General features: G+C 45.5%; 1 protein-coding gene across 1 annotated transcript in view; it reads left to right on the forward strand.

The window, feature by feature from the left end:
• Positions 1-412: 412 nt before the first annotated feature.
• The window catches only part of SLC25A33 (solute carrier family 25 member 33), a 35541-nt gene continuing 15572 nt past the window's right edge, over positions 413-20381 (forward strand). Inside the window, exons 1-2 of the mRNA XM_021683418.2 lie at positions 413-693; positions 14383-14562. Coding sequence (XP_021539093.1) covers positions 638-693; positions 14383-14562 — 236 coding nt within the window. The 5' untranslated portion in view covers positions 413-637. The remainder of the gene's footprint in view (positions 694-14382; positions 14563-20381) is intronic.

Genomic DNA, 20381 nt, shown 5'->3' on the forward strand with positions numbered 1-20381 from the left:
TAAGCTGGATGTTGAATACAGAGCTGTGAGATGTAATATGTAATTTCGACACCTTTTTGTACATCGTATCACAAAAACTAAACTGAACTAAAAATAGGCTAGAAAATGGGAGGCAAGTCCAGGCCCTGGGTCTCCCTACGTTTTGGCAAGCCGGGTTTCTCCGCATCAGGACGGGGACCAGGCAGCTTCGGCCGGATCTCACTCCCGGCGCATTGGCCCAGGCCGGCCCCGCCCAGCCGGGCGCTCCGAGCAGGCGCCCGCCCAGACGGCGCAGTCGCCCCGCCCACGTCCAACGCCGGCCAATGGGCGCGCGAGATCCGGGCCCACACCCCCGCCGCGTGCAGCCCGGGACACGCGCAGCCGCGTGACGACACGGCCCGGCCCCCGCCACGTGACGGCCGCGCGCCGGGCTCCGGCTGGTGCTGGGCTAGCGCCGCAGAGGCCGGTGAGGCGCCGGCGGCCACGGTGGGGAGGGCGCCGTGCGAGGGCGCAGGGTGTCGGGGCGCGCGCGCATGGAGGCGGAGCCGGCAGCCGCGTGAGGGCAGCCGGGCGAGCCGAGCGGGCCTTCTCGCGCATCCCTCGAGCGACCTCGTGCTCGCGGCGCCCGGCGGCGGCGGGCCGCGGAGCCGGCGCGGCCATGGCGACGGGCACTCAGCAGAAGGAGAACACCCTGCTTCACCTCTTCGCCGGCGGGTGAGCGTCCCGGCCGGACCCCGCGTCCCCCACCCCGACCCCGCTGCCCCACCCCGCGCCCTCGGGCGCCCCGGCCGGTTACCCGCCCTCCCCCGGGCCGGAGCGCAGGCTCCCGGAGGAGGAAGTCCTGGTGGTGTGGGGAGGCCCCGGGGGCGCGGGCCTTCCCCCGCCCCGGGCCGCAGACACCGAGGGTGGTTTTACCCGGCGCCCGCCGGGCTCCCACGCCCATTCCCCTCCCGCGGCGTCTCCTGCTTTTTCGCCTTTTAAACATTAGAGGCTGGTGTGACGAGTATCACTCAGGGGCGGTCCTGCCTGGCCGCTGTGGCTCGGTCCGCCCCACATCCTCCCAGCTGGCTGCTCTGTCGTGCTGCCCTCGCTGTCCTGCCTGTATTGTGCTCCAGGGCCTCTTTCCGAAGGCCGTGGGCAGTCTCGTGGATGCTCGGGGGGCCCGGGACTTCCTCAGGGTAGCGCCGCGGCGAGTTCAGTCTAGAGGGCTGCAGGTGTTGGACATCGGCGGGGGCCTGGAAAGTGCTGGCGAGCCGTGATGCTGGCCAGCAAGCAACCTGTGGGAGGGCAACTGGGGGACGGGGGTGGGGGTGGGGAATGAGGTCAGGAAGGTGGGTTGAAATGCTTCTCTGGGCGCCTGGGTGGCTCAGTCGGTTAAGCGTCTGCCTTCGGCTCGGGTCATGATCCCAGAGTCCTAAGATCGAGCCCCACATAGGGCTCAGCTCAGCGGGGAACCTGCTTCTCCCTCTCCCTCTGCCTCCCTGCTTCTGCGCGCTTGCTCTCTCCCTACCCCTCTCTCTCTCTCTGTCTCTGTCTCTGTCAGATAAATAAATAAAATAAAATCTTAAAAAAAAAAAGGAAGAAATGCTTCTCATCTGCTGGTGGACGCATCCACTGTAAGATCTGCCCTGTTTTTGAGAGCTGCATTTTTTTTTTTAATATTTATTTATTTGACACAGAGAGAGCACAAGCAGGGGGAGCGGCAGGGAGAGGGAGAAGCAGACTCCCCGCTAAGCAGGGAGCCCGATGCGGGACTCGATCCCAGGACTCTGGGATCGTGACCTGAGCTGAAGGCAGAAGCTTAACCAACTGAGCCACCTAGGCGCCCGAGAGCTATATTTTTATGATCATCATGCACCTGATACTTTTCAGTGGCGGCGCATTTTTAGGGAGGTTGGGTGGTAGGGGGTTTAGGAAAGGAGCTGATTTTTTATTTCTTCAGAAAATAGTAGTGAAAATGAGTATTAGTAATTTTCTTTTCTTTTGATACTGCCAGTGGCTTTGGTTCCTTTTGGAGTCTTCCAGATATTTTGTCTTATTTGAGGACCTCACAAGCTTGGCACAGCAATTTTTAAGTATAGGACATGCTGCATAAAATAGAATTTATTCTGGATTATCATCTTGACTTGAGTATTAGTTGCAGCTTGGACTGAGGTATGTTTCTTATTACAAACGAGTAATGGTTGAGAACTTATCTGCAAAATAACTATGATGAAAGTGTTTGTACGGGGCGCCTGGGTGGCTCAGTCATTGAGCGCCTGCCTTCGGCTCGGGTCATGATCCCAGGGTCCTGGGATCAAACCCCGCATCAGGCTCCCTGCTCTGCAGGAAGCCTGCTTCTCCCTCTCCCACTCCCCCTGCTTCTGTTCCCTCTCTGGCTGTGTCTCTCTCTGTCAAATAAATAAATTAAAAATCTTAAAAAAAAAAAAAGTGTACTTCTTACTGTACTTGACCACCCACTCTGTTTCTCCAACCAAAAAATTTTAGTTCTTCATACATAGGGAGAATTTCTCATTCATCTCTTCCCTGTCATTCCCCCTTCATCCATTCACTTTATCTCCCAGTGTTTCCTGAAAGTCACAGGGGAGGGGGGGAGCATTCCTAAATTAATACAGTATATTAATTGGTCATTCTAAGGAATTTTAAACAAGTTGGCCATGTTAAAGTAATTTCTCAAGCCAAGAAGGGTAACTTAAAAATGATTTTATACTTCATGATTTTGATTTCATGTTGTTGTGAGGTGGGCTTTTAAAAAATTTCTTTGTCTTCCAGACTAGGAAGAGTTACCTGTTCTGGAGCAGCCTCTGTGAGGCTTGCTGCATAATCCATTGCCCTGTCTTGATGAATCTCCCTACCTGCCCTTTACAGTGCCCTCTGGCTGCTAATTCTCCTACCAAGCAGCAGCCTCTTAACTTGTGTTGGAGGAAAACTGCAGTAGCCAGCACAAGTTGCAAGGACTGATTAGAATGTAGAGGGTTTATTAGGGAGGTGCCTGAAGCCATTGTATTTAACAGGTTCCTTCTTTGTCCAAAGCTCAGGATTACTTACAGATACTCCAGAAAGAAAAGAAATCTTCGAACAGGATGCTTTCAGAGTAACTAATTGGATTGATTCATTCCCACTAGCCTAAAGTAATATTACTTCCATTTCTTTTACGGAAGAGCATTAAAAGGAGCTAAGTATTGAGTGCTTAGTATATCATATAGTTAAAATCAGTAAACCCAGTGGTCCCACCTGGACCAATGGCAGACGCAGTGCTCTGCTCTAAGTAACTAGTTTCCACTGTTGTTAAGCTGGCATCTTTCCAAAAGTCAGAGTCCTTTGTAAATTTGTCACTTTTCTCCTGTTTGTTGAATAGCCATTGGAAACTAACATCAAACAAGCTTAATGCTATCACTAATTAATGATATTGAATAATGATTTTTACCAGGTATAAGAGGCTTAGGAATCGTTGAAAATTAATTTTAGAGCCTGGGAAATAAAAACTACACCCCAAACAACTCATAGTCTTTTAAATTTTTTTGATTTTTTTTTTTTTTAAAACAGTTTCTTGGGCTCTTTGCAAAGGCAAAAATACTCCTTTAATCTCTAGTAGTCATCTTTTTTTTATTTTTAAGATTTTTTTTTTTTTTTTTTTGGAGAGAGACAGTGAGAGAGTGGAACACAAACAGGGAGTGGGTGGGAGAGGGAGAAGCAGGCTTCCCGCAGAGCAGGGAGCCCAGTGCGGGACTCGATCCCAGGACCCTGGGATCATGATCTGAGCCGAAGTCAGTTGCTTAACGACTGAGCCACCCAGGCCACCCCTCTAATAGTCATCTTTTTAACACTGTTATCCTTGAAGAAGAGAACTGGAGGAAAACCACCCACAAACCAACACCTAAAAAAGGCACTTTAGAAAAGGTTATGTGTATGTGTACTAAATGTAATTCCATAGCTACTTTAAAATAGGCTCCTATTCTTTAAATTGCTTTCTTCTTAGTAATACATTAATGGCAACATGGTAGTGAATTTTCTCAGTATACCTTTAGTCAGTCCTTACTGTTCAGTGGTTGCAATGAAGAAGGCAAATACAGTTTCCAAGCCCAGTGACTGGAATGTAGAGGGAGGATGTTACAGTAATTTTATGACAGGGCTACCTAATTTATTCTGATGACATTGTTTCTATTTAATCTCGTTTCTGATTTTTTGCCAACATAAATAACTGGATATCCTTATGTGTACCTGTGTAGTTCTCTGATTACTTCCTTAGGATAAACCAGTAATGATACAGTCGCTGAGTCAAAACACATTTTTAAGGCTTCTGTTACCTCCCAGCACTTTCGTAACCAGTTCTTACGATGTGTTACTTCTGCATGAGCAAATGCCATTCACTTGATATTGATTTTTAGTATCTTTAGGGATTCTGCTGTTTTCTGCTTTCTTCCCTCCTGTCCCAAAATCTGGATAGTGTTGTTGCCAAAATAAAAAACATTCAAACAGATGTTGTTACTACATAAAGAAACCTATGGTTCCTTTTCTACTGTTTAGACTCTCTCAGTAAGAGAGGCACAGAAATCCTCTGAAGTGGCCCTTCTGGGACTAGGACCTTATGGCTGTTAAGAAAAATCCTTTAACCTTTCCTTCTCGAATGTCTCAGCGCTCCACTAGTCCATATAGTGTTAGCGACGCCCTTCACCTGCTGAACAAGCAGTGAGAGCCGGGTGACAACTTAGTAGACATGCTCAGCGCCCGAACTAGCTGGGCTAAGCTGGCTCTGGAGTTAGAGGTGGACGGCCCGGATTATATGCTTTAGTGCTATTTCTCTGCCGGGAGTTTTTTCTTTTGTCATCAGATATACTCACATAGCTTTTAAAATGTATTTTAGTGGGAACATGGTATGTCTTTAAGGTTTTAAAATACATAATCCAAAATAGTTCCAAGATTCAGTGTTTTGTGCCCCCCCCCCCCATTATGGACAGCTGTCACCTGGTATATATACTTTGACACTGTGCTTGTCCCTACGAATGTAATCTGTATCAGCTAATGGTTACTTCGGGAGTGTTAGGCACGTGTTCATGTATTTGCCAGGGGAGCAATGCAGAGAAGATGCAAGACTTAAATGATTAAAGAAATTTTGGTAAGACAAGAATAGTGTGCACATAATATTTTATATACGGTTTATGTATATCGAGAATATAAATTGACTGTTTCATCGGTGTATTTTTTATATGTGACAAACATTTTTTTTTTTGGACAAGGTCATATTTATTTGACAGAGAGAGACACAGCGAGAGAGGGAACACAAGCAGGGGGAGTGGGGAGGGAGAAGCAGGCTTCCCGCGGAGCAGGGAGCCCGATGCAGGGCTTGATCCCAGGACCCGGGATCATGACCTGAGCCCAAGGGAGATGCTTAACGACTGAGCCACCCAGGCGCCCTGTATGTGACAAACATTTTCAAATGCTGTATGGTGTTTGTATGAAAGATTCCTGCTAGCAGTAAGCTTCGTGAGAATAGCTGCCATGTCTGTTTTCATCACTTGTACATCTTGAGTACAATATCACACTTGTTATAGATGCTTAAACAATACTTATTTAATGATTAACTAAGTGAATAAAAGGTAGTGTGTGTCGGGGCGCCTTTAAATCTTTAAAAAAAAAAAGGTAGTGTGTGTTTTATCTGGGGGTTTAGGTTTATGTGGCCAGTTAAATTGTCCCAAATAAAGAGAAGCGGTACTTTGATTATTTATGAATTGTGAACATGGTTCTGTATGTAAGATTTGCTGAACCAATATTGGCGTAAGGTAACATTTTGGATTTGTGTATTTGTGAAAAATGATGATTCTCTTCAGGTTTGGAAAGTACTATAGGGTTGGGTTTTTTTATTCATTCATAGGGTGCTATTTAATTTTTCTTTCTAAATGAGGTAGAATATAGGAAATAGCATCTAAAAGGTAATTAGCTGCATAGAAACTAGGCATTTTGCTTTGACTGAGTAAATACAGAATTTGCATAATCAAAATCTTCCAAGCCCTGTACCAGGTATTCAAATAAGACATTCCAGAAAGTTACAAAGAGGCACTAGTGTTTTCAAGTAGTGACCATAGAGTTAGCAGGTGAACAGGGGAATTCCTTGAAGACGCCAGAGATTGGGATCACAGGTTGTCTCACAGGTTCATTTGTTGGTGGAATCCATGTAGTTATGTATAAGCTGTGAATCTGGGAAACAGTTGACCACCAGTTGGGTAGCGATTAAAATAAAGAGCATATCGGTCTTGGCTTTAGTGCCTAAAGCACTAATATATACACTATGTGTGTATATACAGGAAACAGGTTCTTGTTAAAAACATCTAGTTTTTGAAAGGTGTCCTTGTTACTTGATACTCAGAGTTAAAAGGCAAAAATTTGTGTGCATAATTAAAATTTTTTGTGTCTCTGGTCACATGAAGATAAAAGAAGAAATCCAGTGTATATATTGTAGTAGTGATAGTCTAGCTTTGTTCTATAAACTGGAAGAGAAGAGCCTAATCCATCGGGGAAGGTTTAGGTGGGTAAAAAGAAAAGGTTAAATCCATGTTTATGTACTAAACACATGACTTCAATTCTGGGCAGAAAGAATGAGAGAAAGTGGGGGGAGGGCATTCAGGAATAAGTAGTAAGAGTGGGGAAAGGCACAGAAAAATCCAGGTAATAGATTTTTTAGAAAATTGGGCAAATAGATTTCAGAGAGCAACTCTTTGACTGCTCCCAGACATGTAATTTAACGGCTTGCTGTTCATGGTCTTTCTGCCATTCTGTTCACTTCCATGGTTTCAGTGAGTGGAATATCCCACAGAGCGTCCTCTCTGAACTTTGGCATCAGTCGTCAGAGAGCATTACCTCAGGACCAAAATTATATTAACATCCAGGGAGTTTCCTCATAGCTGCTGGAAACATAGCCTACTAGCTACATGAGTCCTAACTACTTTTTGGAAGATTATTGATAATAGTAAAATTCTGTAAGTGCTTTCTTGGAAAACGAGGGTGTAAATTTTTTTTTATTGACTAGGCTCATTTAGGAGGCTTTCATTTGTAATAAAAACTCACTTCCAAATGGCTTGATTATTGGCACATATACCTAAATTCTAAAGAGAGAACAAGCTTTGGTGAGGGCTTATTTAAATGGCTCAGCAATGTCACTGTGGGACCCCTCGTTGATTGCTGTGTTCCAGAAATATCTGTGTGATTCCAGGATTGGTTCCTGCATGGACACGGACTGGCTTCCAGCAGCTCCTAGTGTTTCTCCACCATTGAAAAGTCTTAAACTTAATCTGATTGGACCAACTTGGCCATGCACTCATCTCTAAACTGGTCACTGCTCCGAGGAGATTATGCTGTTTATTTTGGGCTGAATCATGTACCCATCTCTGAACAGATGACATGGCAACATAGATGATATTATGTTGATTAAGTGAGACATAGAAATGGGTTCAGTATTATCCAAACTATATGACTTAAGAAATTTGGGGTCTTGTTAAGACAAAGGAAGAGGGGAATGGATGCTGGGGAGGCAACCCGGAGTGCCCTCCACATTGCCTGTACTACCTTCAGATAAATTGTTTTATTGATCTAGAACAGAGGTTCTCAACCTTGGCCAGATAATTGTGTGGGGAGGGGCACGGTATTACTGGGTGGTTTCCCGTGCGTCCCGTGTAGGATGTTTAATGGCTACCCTGGTCTCTACCCACTAGATGCTAGTACCTCCTCCCCCAATAGCAATAACCAAAAATGTCTCCGGACATTACCAAATGTCATTGGGGTGGGGGCGTAACTGCCACAGTTGAGAACCACTGGTCTAGAATAGTGCTCTGCAGCCTTTGATCACACAGTCCTGTAAACTGCAAAGTGTTCGTGCATATCTGCATATATATTTATATTACCCTGTTAATTTTATATATATTGTAAAGCATATACACAAAATAGAACTTTAATGGTAGAGATTATAAATAAGTGAAAAATTTTTTTTTCTGTAATTTTTCCCCCCTCTATGCCAGTATTCCATTGTGCACACTTAAGAGTACGTCCCCCACTTTGGAGATTAGTGGTCTGAAATATTGGTATCCAGTCAGACTTGCTTTCCCGACAACGTGATGCCAACACTGTCACCATGTAATTGGATGTTGGATGGGACTTTTCCTGTTGGCCATGCATTGGCCGCTGTGGCCCTCAGCTGAACCAAGAGGGGTCTACCGTAAGACTTAGAGATGGCAAGATCTGCCTGACTGCCCTTGACCACCTCACCCCAGACTGTATATACAGAGCAGACAGGTCATAGTTGTCAGCACTGTGGCACGTGGAAAGAGGGTTTTGCTGTCACTGTCCCATACCCTGTTCTCAGTCCCTACTGGATGAAAGACTGGTACCTGGCTCTGACCGGTGCTTCCTGCCACTGAGAGGCTGCTGCATTAGCCCATGCCAGCTGCATGGGAAGAAACTGTGTGGTGTGCTTAGGACAGACATTGGGGGGGACTTCCCACCAAGGGCCAATTTTGCTGCCTCCTGATGGACATGGAAGAATACTCTAGTGGGCCCATCGGCTTGGTGTCAAGGAGCATGGGGACCAGAGGAAGGAAAGGCACCTAGTGCTGTCCGTTGGGTTCCCAGCCAAGTGAGGCTGAAAGGAAGTTGGGGGATGGACTGCTGGTGGGACCAGTATGGGAGTGCCCAGTGAGATTGAACACCACTCCAAGAAGGCTTGCACACCATCTACACTGAAATCATAACCTTTCCCGAGGCTGTTAATATAACACACAGCCAGGTGGACCCACAGCAAGACAGAAACCAGTTACATAAGACCACTTCACTCCTCTCTCTCCTCATGCCCAGAGAACCCTTAAAAGAAGGGAAGAAAAAGAGCAGACCAAGTACCCTCACGCCATACTTCCAGCTGGCAGTGCTGGAGGGAAGTTTTGAATGAGATTTGAGATTGAAGTTTAAGACGGGCCTGAATTTGAAGACCTGGAAGTTACCAGATATCTGTCCATGGTGTCATTGCTAAGAACAGGGGAATTCAGTAGAGGACAGCTGAATAGCAGAGATGGAGGAGGCCTGGTGGACAGAGCTAATGTCTTTTTCTGAATTGAGACTCAAAAAGCTCTGTTAATAACTTCTGCCCAGAGTCAACGGTGGACAGGGCTTTATCTGAGCTGAGTGACCACGGTTAGGAGCCAAGCTAATACTGAAGGACGTCTTTGTATCGAAAAATTAACAGGAACTTTTTTCAACAAATAATGTAATTTGTTGTAATCGCAAGTGCTTAGGACTCAACATGATTAAATATTTTTAGAAAAACTTGGAAAGCCAATTCAGAGAAGTCCATATTTCTATTCATACTTCCAGATTGATGAGTGTCTTATATGTGATGGTTCATGAAGAAAGAAAATAAGTTGAGCTGAAAGATACTTTAAAAATTCTGCTGTGGGGCGCCTGGGTGGCTTAGTCAGTTAAGCGTTTGCCTTTGGCTTGGGTCGTGATCCCAGGGTCCCCAGATGGAGTCCTGCATCTGGCTCCTTGCTCTGCAGGGAGCCTGCGCCCTCTGCCTGCCGCTCCCCCTGCTTGTGCGCTCACTCGCTCGCGCGTGCTCTCTCTCTCTCTCTGACAAGTAAATAAAAATTCTGCTATGAAATGTTTTAAATTTTGGGAAGAATTTTGTTTGGAAATTTCAGTTTAGTATCAACTTCTTTCCTTCTAATCAGGAGTATTTTAGTGACGATGTATCCAACATAGCTTAGTAACTTAAAAGTATTAATGAATTAAAAAATGATTTAAAATGACTGAAAATCGATGCTTGTTTCTCATCTAAGGTTTCTAGTAAGTAGGGAGGGGCTCGCCTACTGAGGAGTTGCTTCTTACCGCTGGTTACGGTTGGCAGTGTTTTCCCCGTTTTGTCATTTCTTATAACACTGAGGCAGCATCACTCTGTCTTGTAGAAGAGGTGCCTGAGAGTGCCTTAGTTTGTCCCCTGGTGAGTGGTCTAGAAGGCCAGCCGGGGCCTTTTTACCACCGCCCCCCTCCTGCCATGGGCCCAGGGTGTAACATACAAGAGGGTGTGTGGTTGTGAGTGTGGTCTGCCAGCCTCAAAGAGCTCACCGACTTGCCCTCAGTAGGGCACTGCTTTGTGGGGCAAGCGTACCGTCCAGCGGGTCGTCCTTTGATCAGTGGCGTGGGTTTGGTTGGTGGTTGGCCAGAGTGAGGAACGTAACTGACATGGGGCCAAAGCAAAGGTGGTTGACCTGTGTCGTGTTTGAACTTGACTTTCTTATGAAAGACTACCCAGAAGTTCTGTTCTTTTTCAGCACTATGGAATCATGTTATTGAACATAAGTAAATTTCAGTATTTTTTTTATCTTACTCTGTAGTATGTGAGTTTTCCAATGTTTTAAAATATTAAACCTTTTAAGCACATGGTTATTTTTCTAATAGGTAAGGGTAATTTCGTGTGAATGGACATGAGTTTTTACTTTTTTTTTTTTAAGACTCCCCACTATATCCCATTTTCTTTAGACACATTCTAGTGCTTAGCAAATTTTACAGACCAGTATTTAGTTAGGCTCACAAATTTTCCTTAGTGCAGAAGAACACAGAGATTGATTGATTTAGATTTTATTTGTTTGAGAGAGAGAGAGCAAGAGTGCACACGAGCTAGGGAGAGGCAGAGGGAGGGGGAGAAGCAGACTCCCCGCTGAGCAGGGAGCCGCACTCTGCTCTATCCCAGAACCTCCGGATCACAACCTGAGCCGAAAGCAGACACTTAACCGCAGATGCTTAACCAACTGAGCCACCCAGGCGCCCCAAACACAGAGTTTTAAAGGCCTTATTGTCAAATCAGCTATTGGCCAAGTAGAGTGTGTATGTAAATAGTCTAAATTATCTAACAAAACTGGGCGCCTGGGTGGCTCAGTTGGTTAAGCGACTGCCTTCAGCTCAGGTCATGATCCTGGAGTCCCTGGATCGAGTCCCGCGTCGGGCTCCCTGCTTGGCAGGGAGTCTGCTTCTCCCTCTGACCCTCCCCCCTCTCATGTGCTCTCTCTCATTCTGTCTGTCTCAAATAAATAAATAAAATCTTTTAAGTAAATAAATAAATAAATAAATTATCTAACAAAACTATCTTTCCATCATCCTTCCCAAGAGTATGGTGGGAAGAACATTGGATTTGGGTCTCAGTTTAGCCACTTCGTCACTATGTGACTTTGAGAAAGTGTATGACCTCATTGAGACAAGGATTCCCCATCTAAAAAGTAAAGACAGTACCAGTGGCAAAATCCTTGAGGGTTGAATGGTACTTGTCTGATATACATCATGTCCTTCCTGCCCTTCTCCCTTCCCATTCTGTTTGTGATCCCCTAAATTGCTTTTGTGGTTGATGGGCTTTGGCCCACAGTTCAGAAAACACTGTTGTATGTAAACAGTTCAATTTACGTGTATTATCATCATGATTCTAAAGCAGGTTTGCCTAAACTGTCAAAAATTACTATTTTCCTCTTCACCCTCCCCCAGTCTGTACATTTCATTCTCTTTTTCTTTTCTTTTTTTTTTTTTTTAAAGATTTTATTTATTTATTTGAGACAGACAGAATGAGAGAGAGAGAGAGAGCACATGAGAGGGGGGAGGGTCAGAGGGAGAAGCAGACTCCCTGCCGAGCAGGGAGCCTGATGCGGGACTCAATCCCAGGACTCCAGGATCATGACCTGAGCCGAAGGCAGTCGCTTAACCAACTGAGCCACCCAGGCGCCCTCATTCTCTTTTTCTGACATTCATACTCCTCAAGGTAAATTGGGGGTAAATAATAGCTCCTACCTCATAGGATTGTTGGAGGATTGAATGCCTGTCATAGAATAGTCATTGGCAGTAATGCTATTTAAACTGATAGCTTCCAGCTCTTAGTTATCATCATTTTACTTGCTCTATGGAACTTTGGGGTCCTGATTCTAAAATACTGCATGGAGGGCGCCTGGGTGGCTCAGTCGGTTAAGCGACTGCCTTCGGCTCAGGCCATGATCCTGGAGTCCCGGGATCGAGTCCTGCATCGGGCTCCCTGCTCAGCCGGGAGTCTGCTTCTCCCTCTGACCCTCCTCCCTCTCGTGTTCTCTGTCTCTCATTCTCTCTCGCAAATAAATAAATAAAATCTTTAAAAAAAAATAAAAAATAAAATAAAATAAAATAAAATACTGCATGGAGTTTTACTTCATTCTTTCAGGGTCTGTGCTGGGTGCTAGATTCACTTCCACGTTTCCAACACTTACATCTGGTGGCGTAGGGAAGCTAACTTAAGTACTCTCTGTCTGCCAGCGCCTGTCCTTTCCTGTCGTTACTGTTTCCCAATCACAGGTGCTGGTGCTTATTTTTATTGAGCCACCTGTTTGCCAGGTGCTATCCTCTCTAAGTGCAAGAGTATGTGAATACACAGCCCCTCCCTACCTGGAGCTCCCAGGTAATGGAGCCTGTGACAGAAGGTAGAGAGTATGTGCTATTTTCTTTTTCTTTTTTTTTTTTTTTAAAGATTGTATTTATTCATTTGACAGAGAGCACAAGTAGGCAGAGTGGCAGGCAGAGGGAGAGGGAGAAGCAGGCTCCCCCCTGAGCAGGGATCCTGATGCGGGGCTCGATCCCAGGACCGTGAGATCATGACCTGAGCCGAAGGCAGATGCTTAAATGACTGAGCCACCCAGGCGCCCCGAGAGTATATGCTATTTTCAAACATTTAGATCCCTTGAAAGACATTGTCCTTGAAATCTCAATTTAATAATTCCTTGGCTTAGCAAATACTGTTTGTGCACTTGCAAGTCCTGATGTCGGGGATATAAAGATGAGTAAGACACAGGTCCTGATCATCAGTGTTTTCCAAAGAGTAAAACATTTATTGGTGGTGGTGGGATGGTTTTAGATGGTACCTGACATTGTTAATTATAACTAGCCCATCAAACATGCAATTCATGGATATTATTAGAAAAGATGTGGGGTCCCGGGGTGGCTCAGTCGGTTGAGCATCTGATCTTGATGTCAGCTCAGGTCTTTTTTTTTTTTTTTTTTTAAGTTTTTTTTTTTTGGGGGGGGCCGGGGTGGCTCAGTCGTTAAGCGTCTGCCTTCAGCTCGGGTCGTGATCCCGGGGTCTGGGATCGAGTCCCACATCAGGCTCCCTGCTCAACGGGAAGCCTGCTTCTCCCTCTCCCACTACCCCTGCTTGTGTTCCTGCTCTCGCTGTCTCTCTCTGTCAAATAAATAAAATCTTTAAAAAAAAAAAGATATATTTATTTGAGAGAGAGCGTGTACGTGTGAGAGCCCCTGGGGCGGGGAGGTAGGGGGACAGGAGATGGAATCTCAAACAGACTCCACACTGAGCATGGAGCTGGACGTGAGGCTCGATCTCATGACCCGAGCTGGAAACCAAGAGTCGGACGCTTAACCGACTATGCCACCCAGGCGCCCCTCAACTCAGGCCTTGATCTCGGGGTCATGAGTTCAAGACCCATGTTGGGCTCCATGCTGGGCTTGGAGTCTACTTGGAAAAAAAAAAGAAAAGATGAAAGTGGGTATTTTAGGATAAATAAGTGAGTTGTCTTGAGGAAAAATATTTAAATTTTTAATTCGGGTAATATTTTGACATGAACAAATTGTAAAGGGTGGTTAGGAGAACCCTGATCAGGGAGACTGAAGGACGCTTGAGGACTTCATCATTAAAAGGAGCTTTAGCTTTATTTTCAGAGGAGTCCAAATTAATCGTATTTTAATAGAAGTCTGTGTTGTAGTGAATGTTGATTTCTCAAAATAGCAGCATTATCTGAATAATTTTTGACTGTGCAAAGAGGCATTGTCTAGAATATTCACTGCAGGGGCACCTGGGTGGCTCAGTCGGTTAAACGGCTGCCTTCGGCGCAGGTCATGATCCCAGAGTCCTGGGATGAGTCCCGCATCGAGCTCCCTGCTCAGCAGGGAGCCTGCTTCTCCCTCTGCCTGTCTCTCTGACAAATAAAAATATTAAAAAATATATATATATATTCACTGCAGCATGGCAGCGGAGTTGGAAATGGCTAACAGAATAATGGGTTAAAATGGTAGACCTTGGCAGAGAGGCCTAGTGTGTAGCCATCACAGATGGTATGGTAGCTATATATGCGGCCGCAGAGAGATGGGCACAGCATCCAGGTAAGCTGGGGAGGGGACGTTAAAAAGCCAGTGATAGAGACCCTGAAGGGCGCGCCATCATGTTAGGAGTGGTTCTCTCTTTAGCTGCTGAGACTTCAACAAATACTTTTTACCTCCCAGTATGTTCTAATTATGAAATAAACAAGTGCCTTTTTTTCTTAAGAGAGAAAAATGAAATTTCATACTTTATCAGTCTAGGGAATAGTATAGCTTTTCTGATCCTGTTGTGATTTCTTCTCTTAACAGGTGTGGGGGCACGGTTGGTGCTATTTTTACTTGTCCACTAGAAGTCATTAAGACACGGTTGCAGTCTTCAAGATTAGCTCTTCGGACAGTCTATTATCCTCAGGTTCATCTGGGGACCATTAGTGGAGCTGGGATGGTGAGACCAACATCCGTGACACCTGGGCTCTTCCAGGTTCTGAAGTAAGTTCAGTCCCCGTGCTGGACCCCGACTCTCACTGAATACAGAAGGTCTGTCAAGCCCATCAGATGGGGTGTTCTGTTTGCAGTCTCTGTCCAAACTTGAGAGTTAGGTTTCCATACTAATACCTTTGAGCTCTGACCTCCCTTGGCAGCAGGGCTGTGTGTGATCATCATCCAGCGACAGTCAAAGTAAACAAAGTAAACCAAAAATCCATGTTTAAATTGTTGCATCAAAATGTTGCTCTTGCCCAGAATCTTTTGAGGGCTGGCAAGATCTGGGTTGGTAGAGTGACATTAAAAATTTAAAGACTGCGCATTATATAGAGAGAAAATATTCTGATGTTTTTTACTTGCTGTTTGGAAATAATTTTACATTTAGAGAAAAGTTGCAACATATATTTAGTGAAATAGTTTTTTAAATATTTGTTTCATACTGAGGCTACCTGCTTAGTGTGTTATTTTTACTGCATTAAAAATGTCTCATTTGCTTATGAAGTGGCTGAATATTCACAGGCTGAATTTGGCTTAAGGCAGAATCAGAAATGCAGAAGAGTGATTGGCAATGCCTGCGTTTTAGCTTGGGGCCGTTTACTTTAATAGAGGTGTTCAACAGGGGTATCTGGCTGGCTCATTTGGAGCGCACCACTCTTGATCTCAGGGTCCTCAATTCAAGCCCCGTGTCAGGTGTAGAGATTACTTAAAAATAAAAAATCTTGGGACGCCTGGGTGGCTCATTCGGTTAAGCGTCTGCCTTCAGCTCAGGTCATGATCCCAGGGTCCTGGGATCAAGTTCCTCATCTGGTTCCCTGCTCCGCGGGGAGCCTGCTTCTCCTTCTACCTCTGCTCCCCACCCCCAACCTGCTCATGCTCGCTCTCTCTTTCTCTGACAAATAAATAAAATCTTAAAAATAAATAAATAAAAAATCTAAAAATATATATATATAAAAGGGGTGTTCAATAAATAGTAGTTGAATTTAGCTAAACATGACACTCAGATCTCTGAAACTTATCACCAGAAAAGGGTGTGTTCAAGAAAGACATTGCTGTTTTGTCAATGTAGATGTTTAGTTGGGAAACGTTAGGAAAAAAATGCAATAAAATGGAGATGTTCTGTCTTAATAACCATATCACTTAGCACTTTGGACAGAATTCAGTCACATTTTAGATAAGGTGGAATGAATTGGAAAGTGCTTAATTTATTTTTAGGCACGTTTTGTTTGTAAAGTCTACCAATGAGTCACCCAGGCCTCCATGCCAGATGTGTGTATGAGAGTGCATCTGAGTTTACTGAGCAAAACTGGACAGCAAACCAGCTGCGGAGGGCAAGGTCCCAAGGGAGAGGATCAGAAACCCAGCTAGGGGAAGAGGGAAACCCAAGACTCCGGGACGATCAGCCAATTTAGTGAAATAGTGAAGAAGGGGCTTGGAGACACACAAGGCAGAAAGCCTACCTGGCGGTAGGCCCAGGAAGGAGAAATACAGAGATGTGGAGGTACACTTTGATCCCAGTAGGGAGAGCGACAAGCCCACGTCGTTAAAAAGCCATGACTGTGGAGACACCCCCCACCCCCGCCCCCGGTTTGCCTTCTTCCATGTTTAGGCAGTGGCGGTGTCTCAGATGACACCTCCCTTTTGAGGAACACGAAGTGTTTTGGACACAATGAAACAGGTAATTTGCCAACTTTACTGACATCCAAAAAGGACTTCCTCTTACGTGCTTGCCAAATAACTCATGACTAGCAGATTTATCTATTTACTGTAACTGGGAACTGTTACCCAGAAACGGTGGGTGTCAACAGGGCCAAGCTTGTAAGGTAGACAGAGGTAAATGGGGATGTTTCTCTAGTTGAACTTTTCAGGATGCATGTTCTACATCCCTAGTAATTCTATCTCCTGTAAATCTCTCTCTCTCTCTCTCTCTCTCTCTGTGTATGTACATATTTTCCCCCATTGAGGATAATTGTTTATTAAAATGTAAGTCAAAAAGCCTCTCCGTCTTGGAAAATACAGGAACAGTGCCCACACCACACCACACACAGGACGGTTCTTTGTCCCCATGGACCCACAGCAGTCATTGGTTCATGCAGCCACAGCTACACAATTGTGAGACATTCCTGACACATGAATACTTTTCAAAACCACTTCTTCTATATTCACATCAAAATATGAATAATGGATGGGCGCCTGGGTGGCTCAGTTGGTTAAGCGACTGCCTTCGGTTCAGGTCATGATCCTGGAGTCCCTGAATCGAGTCCCACATCGGGCTCCCTGCTCAGCAGGGGGTCTGCTTCTCCCTCTGACCCTCCCCCCTCTCATGTGTTCTCTCTTTCTCTCTCTCTCTCTCAAATAAATAAAATCTTTTTTTTAAAAAAATATATGAATAATGGAAAAATTTTTGTCATGATATTTTGTTAGAAGAGTGTTTGTAAAGTGGCATTTTTCACCCAAGAGCTGTTTCGTTAAGTTTTATTTCCTTAGCTTGATGTATATATACATTTTTAATATTCTCAACTGATCTTCATTAGCTTTCAAGTTAAAAAATGATCACGTTTCTGTAGTATTGCTTCATTGATTTTTCACAAGAACCCTGAGATTAGTGCTCCGGTGTGAAATTATTTTATAGACCCTTATTTTATAGATGAGAAAATGCAAATTAGAGATTAAGTGACTTGTTCAATGTCATTTCAATGTATATTCACCTTAAAATAGATTTTTTTTTAAAAGATTTTGTTGATTTATTTGAGAGAGAGAGAGCATGAGAGCAGGTTGAAGGACAGAGGGAGAAGCAGACTCCCCGCTGAGCAGGGAGCCCGATGCAGGACTCGATCCTGGGATGCCAGGATCATGACCTGAGCCGAAGGCAGACGCTTAAGCAACTGAGCCACCCAGGCGCCTCTAAAATAGATTTCTAAGAAAGATTTGAAGCAGCTAAGAGTAGACAACAACAACCGCCCCCCCCCCCCAACACGAACCTCTGCTGCTGCTTCTTTCATGTGGAAACAGCAGTGGTTCTGGCTCAGCGCCTGACAGGACCACATTCCCACCGCGCCAGCTGCTGCTTCTGCTTCTTTGCTGAGTCTCCATGACAGCCTCTTGATGTTGGAGGGCCCCAGGGCTCCCATGGTGACCCTCTGCCTTGGCTCCAGCCGCCCCTTCTAGGATCGCCTTCATTCTTGTGGCTTTAATACCACCTGTAAGCTGACAGCGTTTCTCCTCTGAGCCTCACACGTTAGTCCAGCTGCCTGTTGGACATCTCAGCTTGGATGTCTACTGGGCATCCAAAGTGTAACTTGTGGAAAACGAAACTTCCCCAAACCTGCCGCTCCCAAAGTCTTCTCCGTGTCTGTTAAAGGCAACTCCATCCTTTCCACTCCAGATCTGAAGCCCCAGAGTCCTCCCGAGTTCTTATTTCTCTCAACCCCACGGGAAAATCTCCCAACTCTGCCTTCAGAATCTGTACAGAGGGCGTCTGGGTGGCTCAGATGGTTAAGCGTCTGCCTTCAGCTCAGGTCATGATCCCAGGGTCTTGGGATCGAGCCCCACATCAGGCTCCCTGCTCAGCGGGAAGTCTGCTTCTCCCTCTCCCTCTGCCTCTCCCCCTGCTCATGCTCTCTCTCTCTCTGTGTCTCAAATGAATAAATAAAATCTTTAAAAAAAAAAAAAAAATCTGTACAGAACCTGACCCCTCTGCCCTCCTTTCTGCCTCCTTTCTCTGCTGCTGCCATGATGGCAGCTGCCACATCTCACCTGTGTTGCTAGACTGACGTCCTGTCTCGAGTGCCCACTCCTCAACAGAAAATCTTCTGCTCACATCCCTCCAGGGGCTGCCCTCTCCCGCCAGGGAGATGCCAGAGTTGTGCTTGCCACTCAATAGGCTCTCCATGGCTGCCACCCCTCCCTGACTTTTCCGACTTTACCTCCTTATGTTTCCCTTCCCATATCCAGCTACACTGGCCTCCTTTCTGTTCCTTCTCAGCCTTTGCACCTGGGAACAGTACAACATTTGCTGAGGAAGGGCCTTTGTTCTAGGACGCCATCTGCCTGGCTGACTTCCAGTTGTTACCTTTGCAGGAAGGCCTTGCAGTGACCATGCTATTTAGAACTAAGCCCTCCCCTCACGCCCCATCCCTTCTTCCTGCTCTATTTTTACCTCCAGCACTTACCCTCCATCCAAGGTACAGTGTAGTTTACATATTTATATTGTTTCCTCTCTTCCCCCACCAGAATGGAGGTTCCTTAAACACAGGGACTTTGATTTATCTTTGTCCCTGAGGTGTCCCCACGCACATAGAATGCTGCCTGTCATGTAGTAATAAGCATTCAGTACCAGTAGAATGAATGAATGAATTGGGGCATGTCGTAAGATATTGAATATAAAGGGTTCAGCATGCACACTGCACCATGTAAATAATAAATATTAGCTGCTATCATAATATGTACTTTCTGCGCTTTTTTTTTCTTAAATATTTATTTGACAGAGAGCACGAGAGAGCACAAGCAGGGGGAGCAGCAGAGGGAGAGGGAGAAGCAGGCTCTCCGCTGAGCAGGGAGCCTGATGTGGGACTCGATCCCAGAACCCTGAGATCATGACCTGAGCCGAAGGCAGACGCCCAACTGACTGAGCCGCCCAGGCGCCCCATTTTCTGCGCTTTTTATTGATTTTATTTTTCTTTCATCCTTTTTTTAAAAGATTTTTATTTAATTATTTGAGAGAGAGAAACAGCATGAGAGGGGAGAGGGTCAGAGGGAGAAGCAGGCTCCCCCCTGAGCAGGGAGCCCGATGTGGGACTTGATCCCAGGACTCTGGGATCATGACCTGAGCCGAAGGCAGTCGCTTAACCAACTGAGCCACCCAGGCGCCCTCTGCGCTTTTTTTTTTATTTTTTATGTTTTTTAATATTTTATTTATTTATTTGACAGAGAGAACAAGAGAAGGGACATAAACAGGGGGAGTGGGAGAGGGAGAAGCAGGCTTCCCGCCGAGCAGGGAGCCCGATGCGGGGCTCGATCCCAGGACCCTGGGATCATGACCTGAGCTGAAGGCAGGCGCTTAACAACTGAGCCACCCAGGCACCCCCCTCTGCGCTTTTTAAACATAAGATTTATAACTGAGTTTCTTGGTGGCCAAGGCAGAAAAAGGGGAATATCCTATTACATAATGCTCATCTGAAGAAAGTGCACTTGCTCTGCAGGGGAGATATGTGTCTTTCCCTGTTATGTTCTAGAAGCAGCATGTTGGGGCACCTGGGCGGCTCAGTCTTTGAGCGTCTGCCTTCGGCTCAGGTCATGGTCCCAGGGTCCTGGGATCGAGCTTGTGTTCCCTCTCACGCTGTGTCTCTCTCTGTCAAATAAATAAATAAAATCTTCTAAAAGCAGCATGTTACTCAGCACTTACATAAAGAGAGTGCGCCAGCATGGGAAGCGTGCTTTCAGGGTGCTGTAATAGCCAGTGACTACTTTTCTCTCTACCACCACCCTGGTTGAAGCAGCCCTCCTCCTGCACGTAGATTATTAGATAGCTCTCTCCTTCTTCCATTAACATGGCTGAGCTAAGGGCAGTGATGGGGGTCTACAGAGAGGGCTTTTCATCTGGTAAATGATAAAAGGAGGACAAGAGTTAGGCTTTTCCTCTATACCACAAGCCCATCAAGGTTGTCTGTTCAGTTTTAGAAGACATTGGGTTACCAAAAACCCAAGTGAATAAAATGGTTATTCACTTAAAACTAAGCAGCTTATATCTAGTCTTACTCTTTCAGGCAGAACGACTTTAAAAGACTTACCACGCAACAGAATTTCTTTACAGGAAGCTTATTTTTCAA

The sequence above is a fragment of the Neomonachus schauinslandi genome, chromosome 4 (assembly GCF_002201575.2).
Source record: "Neomonachus schauinslandi chromosome 4, ASM220157v2, whole genome shotgun sequence".
NCBI classification, from domain to species: domain Eukaryota; kingdom Metazoa; phylum Chordata; class Mammalia; order Carnivora; family Phocidae; genus Neomonachus; species Neomonachus schauinslandi.